Raw genomic sequence first — 6,739 nt, 5'->3', positions numbered from 1 at the left:
ATTCTAAAAGAAGGTGCAAAAGCAATGAATATGAGACCTTATAAATATGCAGCTCAGCAGAAAGATGTGATTGATGCTATGATTGATGATATGTTGAAAGCTGGAGTAATAAGGCATAGTGAGGGTGCTTTTGCAAGTCATATTGTATTAGTGAAGAAGAAAGACTCTTCGTGGAGAATATGTGTAGATTACAGAGCCTTGAATGAAATCACTGTGAAGGATAAGTATCATATACCTGTAATAGAAGAGCTTCTTGATGAGTTGGGAAAGGCTGCTTGGTTCTCCAAAATAGACTTGAGGTCTGGCTACTGGAAAGTGAGGATGAGACAAGAAGATATACATAAAACTACCTTCAAAACTCGCTCAGGCCATTATGAATTCTTGGTAATGCCTTTTGGTTTAACAAATGCCCTAGCCACATTTCAAAATTTAATGAATACGGTCTTCAGAGAGCACTTGAGGAAGTTTATTCTGGTTTTCTTTGATGATATCCTTATATATAGCAGCAGTATAGAGGATCATGAGCAACATCTGAGAATAGTAATGGAATTAATAAAGAAGCATTGCCTTCTAGCCAAGAGATCTAAGTGTACTTTTGGGTGCAAGGAAGTGGAATACCTCGGTCACATTATATCAGACAAAGGAGTGGCTACGGATGAAAGAAAAATTGAAGCAGTTAAGAATTGGCCACAACCTAAAACGGCTAAGCCAGTTAGGAGTTTTTTAGGCCTAACGGGGTACTACAGGAGATTTGTACATAACTATAGAGTGATGTCTAGGCCCCTGATAGAAGTGATTATAGGTGTTGTATTCAAGTGGACAGCAGAGGCACAAGAAGCTTTTGAAAAATTGAAGGTTGCTATGATCACAACTCCTGTATTGGCTTTACTTGATTTCACCAAAGATTTTGTTGTCGAAACTGATGCTTCATGAGTGGGAATTGGGGCAGTTCTAATGCAGGACAAGCATCCTATAACTTTCATCAGCAAATCTCTATCTCCAAGGTACCAGAATCTATCTGTTTATGAAAAAGAATTGCTAGCAATTTTGATGGCAGTTAGGAAATGGTATCATTATCTGTAGAGTAAGAAGTTCATCATCTTAACTGATCATCAAAGTTTAAAATATATGATAGAGCAGAAATTAACTACATCCTTTGATGACTAAGCTTATGCACTTTGATTATGAGATAAGATACAAGAAATGCATTGAAAACTCAGTGGCTGATGCCTTATCTAGAGTGCCATAAGTGATGACTTATGCACTAACTTCCTTTATAATTCCACTGGAGCTGATTGCAAAAATTAAAGAGTCTTGGAATAATGATCCACAAGTACAACAACTATTGAAAGAGAAATAGCAAAATGAAGATTCTCATCCCAAATTTAGCTGGAATAACGGAGAAATAAGAAGAAATGGCTAGCTAGTGGTGGGAAATGATTTACAATTAAAGGCTCAAATATTATCCATATTCCATGAGTCTGCTCTTGCTGGACATTCTGGAGCATTAGGGACTTATAAGAGGATTTCTTCCCTGCTCTATTGGCCAATGTTGAGAAAAGAGGTCAGAGAATTTGTGAGAGTTTGTGTTACCTGTCAGAAGTATAAACCAGGTAACACTTCTCCATCTGGTTTGCTACAACCGCTTCCAATGCCTACTGCTCTCTTTACAGATTTAACTACGGATTTTGTTGAGGCTCTTTCAAGTTTACAAGGAAATGATACTATACCTTTGGTGGTGGATATGCTCAGTAAATATGCACACTTTATGGCTTTGTCACATCCTTTTACATCCAACAAAGTAGCTGAAGTGTTCTTGGATTTAGTTTTTAAATTACATGGAATGCTAGTTAAAGTTGGGAGTGATAGAGGAGCTATCCTTGTGGGCAGTTTCTAGAAGGAATTCTTAACATTGTTGGGTGTTGAATTACTCTATTCTATTGCTTATCACCCAGAAACAGATGGTCAATCTGAAGTGGTTAACAGGTGCCTACAATGTTATTTGAGATGTGCTATGGGAGAGAAGCCTCATTCTTGGTCTTACTGGTTGGGTTTAGCTGAGTATTGGTACCACACCTCATACCATTCTAGTATCAAGATGACTCCATTCGAAGCTTTATATGGCTATGCACATCCTCTACATGTCCCTTATTTACCTGGTGATTCCAATGTGGAGGCTGCGGATTTGGCTTTGAGAGACAGAGAAGAAATTATTAGTATACTCAAGAGAAATGTACACAAAGCAGCAGAAAGAATGAAAAGGCAAGTTGATCAATATATGAGTGATAAGGAGTTTGAGATAGGAGAATGGGTATGACTGAAGTTGCAAGATTATAAACAAAGATCTATCAGAGGAAAGCACCACAAGTTTGAACCGAAGTATTTTGGCCCATATCAGATACTGGATAAAATTGGAAAGGTTGCGTACAAGCTGAACTTACCTTCCTCGGCCACCATCCATGATGTGTTTCATGTGTCCTTGTTGAAGCTGGTTGCTCCACCAACAAGTCTGGTAACTGAAGCTGGTTGCTCCACCAACAAGTCTGGTAACTGATCTACCCAATATATCCCATATTAATGATGTTGTACCTCAAGCTATCCTGGACAAAAAGATGGTTAAATAGCAAAATCAAGCAGTGACTAAGTGGTTGATTCATTGGGTTGGAAGATCTCCAGCCGACGCTTCATGGGAGTTTGCAAATGTGATTAAATTTTTTATCTAGACTAACTAATATTAAATATATATATATATCTGAATATATTTACTAAATTTTAATATTATTTATATTTATACATCACTAATTATCTATAGGGTTTAATGTTTTGTGATATATTATTAATTGTAAATCATTTACTAAATTTAATATATTTTTATATATATTTGCAATAGTAAAACGGTTAGACCGGTGGTTGGACCGGTTGAACTGTGAACCAGTAACGTTGTCGGTTCGCTTGCCGGTCTGGTTTTTAAAACATTGAGTTAAAACTATAGAGCGAGCTATAGAATGGCCCACTGCATCGTGGATCCACTAATGCTTTAGATGATTGTGGTATACTTTTTCGTGAAAGAAAAATACTGCTATATACACGCAGGATCAAATATTTATACTACTAGATCACACGTGATAGATGAAAAGCGTAATTAATTAACCTTTATAAGATGAAAAAGGAGTAAAAAAAAGTTAATCTTGAGCAGAGGAAGGGGCCCATGGCGTCATATCCATGGGGTAGCTGCCCAGCACTCTCAAGAAAGAGGTCAGCGCGTTCTGTGCACGCGCCTCCGCCATGGTTGCCTCGAAATCTGTATAGAATAGGTACTCGAAGTGTTTGGTGGTCGCCCCTGTGTCTGCGTCGTCGACGATTCGTATGGGGCAGTTCCTGTTTCTGAAGGCGAAGGCCGACAGCACCTTGAAGAGCACGCTGGTGCCTTGCTTCTCGTGCGCGAACACAATACTCGTCTTGAAGGGCAGATCCGTCCGCGGTATGATCGGCTCCCTCGCCAGCATCACGAACCTCGTCACGTTGCTGGATCCCGTCCGCCACCACCTGCAGCCGGTACAGCTCCGCCTCCGTGTCGCGCAGCCCGTTCGCCGCGATGTACTCTGCCGCGCCGGCCGTGTCGTCGACGGCCTCACGCGCCACGGTCAGCCCCATCCGCGTGAGCGTGTGTTCACACTGGGAGAGCGCCTGCTGGTGGCTGATCACGCGCCGAAGGTACTCCTTCCGCACGCCAGGCAGTGGTGCACGGGGAGCTGGACTTCTCATACGATGTGGAGGCGGTGGCGGAGGAGGAGGTCGTAGTTGCGGTGGATCGAGCCTCCCAGCGAGTTCTCCACCGGCAGCACGGCGCGGTCCACGGCTTGGAAGGCCACTTCGAACTGGTCGCAGGGGATGGCTTCGCACTTTGGGTAGGCTTTCCCGGCGGCTGCCTCGCTGTAGGCTCCCGGGACGCCTTGATTGGCCATGCGGAAGGATCATCTATTCCTCTAATCCTAATCTATTCCTCCTCCACATTTACAATAAAATAAAATGATTCAATTTAACTTGACATAAATTTTAAGAAAAAGTAATAGAAAGTTAATGAAAAAATAATGGGTTTTAACTTTTAAGAAATAATAGGAGTAATAAATAAAAAGTGAATGAAAAAAATGGTACAAGTTGAATCTCAATTTTATATGCTTTATTAATTTTATAATAAAATTAGTAGACGGAGGAAGTATGTGCTTATAACCTTTAACGTCTATATAGTCATAATAAGGTATTTGAATCTGCACTAGTTGAGGGAATAAGAAGAGTGATTTTACTTCAGATATTAATGTTAGAATATACTCCGTATTAGCATTTGATTTGCAATCTTAATCTGCCTATAGCTTGTTTAAAATATAAAACGAACTTGGTATTTGCAATCTTAATCTGCCTATACCCTAAACAGAGGTAGAGACGTTGCAGAAGCAACCTGAAAATTTATGCTCAAGTAAGTTTGGACAAAAAAGAAAAGGCTTAAATTGTAGTAGCAACTTTGATGTGCTGTTTCATATGATGTGGTTTACAAGAGAAACAAGATTTTGCTGCCTCCGAATCCAAGAAACTTTTAATGTTTCTTTACATTTGTGTAACTTAAATGTAATATCATTGATCCCTGATACTACCATCCACTGGAATATACAACAGATTTTAAGGAAAAAAAACTTGGTTAACTGCAAAAACTGTTCAATCTGCAATATTTTGGGAGACTCTGTATGTAAATTGATGTTCAAAATTCAACTTTCATAATGAAAAAATATGATCATGGAGATTAATTTGTGCAATTATACTAATGGATTGCTAATTAAAAAGAGTCTAAACCCTCTTATCTACTAAACCAAAGAATTAAAATATACTTTTAGCCTACCCCATGACACTTGCTACAAAACCTATTATGCTACACTAGAAAATTTCTTAATTATAGCTTATGGACTCTATATAGTCTATATGATATACACACAAAACTAATAATTTTGGTGATTAAGAGAAGCAGCTTCTTAACCTGAAAAACAAAATCGGCTACATAATTCGCCACATAAACATAGTAACAAAAAAAGCAGAAGAAGTGGCACTTCCAGTTAAATTAAGTCTGCACTATTCAATTACATGCTGTATAACAAAAAGTCAGTCCAAAACTCCCACAACCTTAAAATCCATGTAAGAAAATGATGAAGAAAACTAGATAAACACCATATGGCCTCAGAGCCGCTGCTGAAATCACCTTATCCCCTGTAATAAAAATCATTAGCAAACACATACTACTACTATTTATGGATAATTAAGTAGTGGAAGAACACATACTGCATTTCTTGGGGTGGCAAGCGCATCTCAATCCGACGCCGCAGTTTCCATAAGGCTTCTCACACTCGTTGCATGGATCAGGCACATGATCAGGTATGTCGAAAGAGATGGTCGTTCCCAATTCAAACTCTCCACCACCACCGGCTGCTGCATAGACGCGGCTATAACGCGTGCACCCCATCTGCTTAGGATCGAGTTTTTGATCTGCATCATCAATCACTGAACATGATGACACCTCTTGTGCTTCTTGTTTCAGATATATTGCTAATGTGGCGTTGTCACACGGCGTGAGGGTTACGCCTGAGCTGCGATTTGAGCAGTTCAAGAGGATCAGTGAGTTGGAGGCCGTGGGAGCTGGAGGGAATCCTGCGGAGAGGCGGCTAGGAGAGACAAAGTGGGATGTGGGAGAGGATGAAGTGTGGGAGATGATGAAGAGTTTGTTTGTGTAGTTGATTGACTGGATTTTGAATAGGCCGATTGATGTCCTGAAATAGAGCTTCTTGGATTTGCAGAGGATGAGTTGGCTTACAAGTGATGAAGAATTTTGATTGATGAAAGGCTGTTGAATCTTGATGCTCCCACAATAGCTCTTGTTAGGGATTTCTTGGGATGCGCATGCTAAAATCACTATGTTAATAGGGAGAAGAAAAAGATTGAGTTTCTTGAAGCCCTTCATCTTAATTTGTATATCGTTTTGTTGCTCTGTTGATGAATGATCATGAAAAGTTTAAAAATGGAAAGTTTATTCTTATTCTTACTTCTTTGAAAAGGGAATGCCTTTATATTAAATCAGAAAAGTTGAACGGAAAAAATTCCTCTATGTTTAAATCTGAATGCAGTCTTTCTTTTTTTGAATTCAAAATTTGTATAAAGTGGCAGACAAATTAAGCAGTGATTGGGGCGGATTCTCTCTCAAACACTATCTATATACATGTGTATTCTCAATCTACATAGCAATTTTATTATGATGTTCATACTCATCAGCCATCCCGATACGAGTTTCTCAAATCCTTTCAAGATATCGTCCACAATGATCTCATCTTTGGAATGTTTGGATTTTATTCGTTTTTCATTCTTTTTGATGCACAAATTGTCTTCTTCTGTTTTCATGCTATTTTCAAAGATAAATTAATGCAATTGAGTAAAGGATCGTGAACAAAGTAATGAAAAAGTGTGTTCATTTTATCATCTTGGTATCGACTAAGGAATAAATATGACCAATTGAATATCGACTTTTTCATCATGGTATATATTCGTAAAATATTTGTTTTGTTAATGTGTGGTGGTTAATAAAAAGATTTTTTTTAAAAAAAAACTGTAGTAATATTTTACATTAATGATTTAAATATTTATTTCAATTTTTTATGCTTTTAGCTATATTAACTATATTTTTATTTATTTATTGCTACTATTA

The 6,739-nt window shown here is 38.4% G+C and overlaps 1 protein-coding gene and 1 pseudogene across 1 annotated transcript; both read right to left on the bottom strand.

Annotated features, from left to right (window-relative positions):
• Positions 1 to 3,128: 3,128 nt before the first annotated feature.
• On the bottom strand, positions 3,129 to 3,965 carry LOC121741447 (annotated as a pseudogene).
• Positions 3,966 to 5,096: 1,131 nt separating this feature from the next.
• Positions 5,097 to 6,059, bottom strand: LOC121741455. Its single transcript, XM_042134219.1, has 2 exons — positions 5,326 to 6,059; positions 5,097 to 5,253 (listed from the first exon to the last, which is right to left on the bottom strand). Exons 1-2 carry the CDS (start codon positions 5,999 to 6,001, stop codon positions 5,171 to 5,173), a joined length of 759 nt encoding a protein of 252 aa, XP_041990153.1. The 5' UTR covers positions 6,002 to 6,059; the 3' UTR covers positions 5,097 to 5,170.
• Positions 6,060 to 6,739: the final 680 nt, after the last annotated feature.

The sequence above is a fragment of the Salvia splendens genome, chromosome 1 (assembly GCF_004379255.2).
Source record: "Salvia splendens isolate huo1 chromosome 1, SspV2, whole genome shotgun sequence".
NCBI lineage: Eukaryota > Viridiplantae > Streptophyta > Magnoliopsida > Lamiales > Lamiaceae > Salvia > Salvia splendens.
Note: the sequence above shows the minus strand (reverse complement) of the source record. Positions and strands in the feature narration are given on the sequence as shown.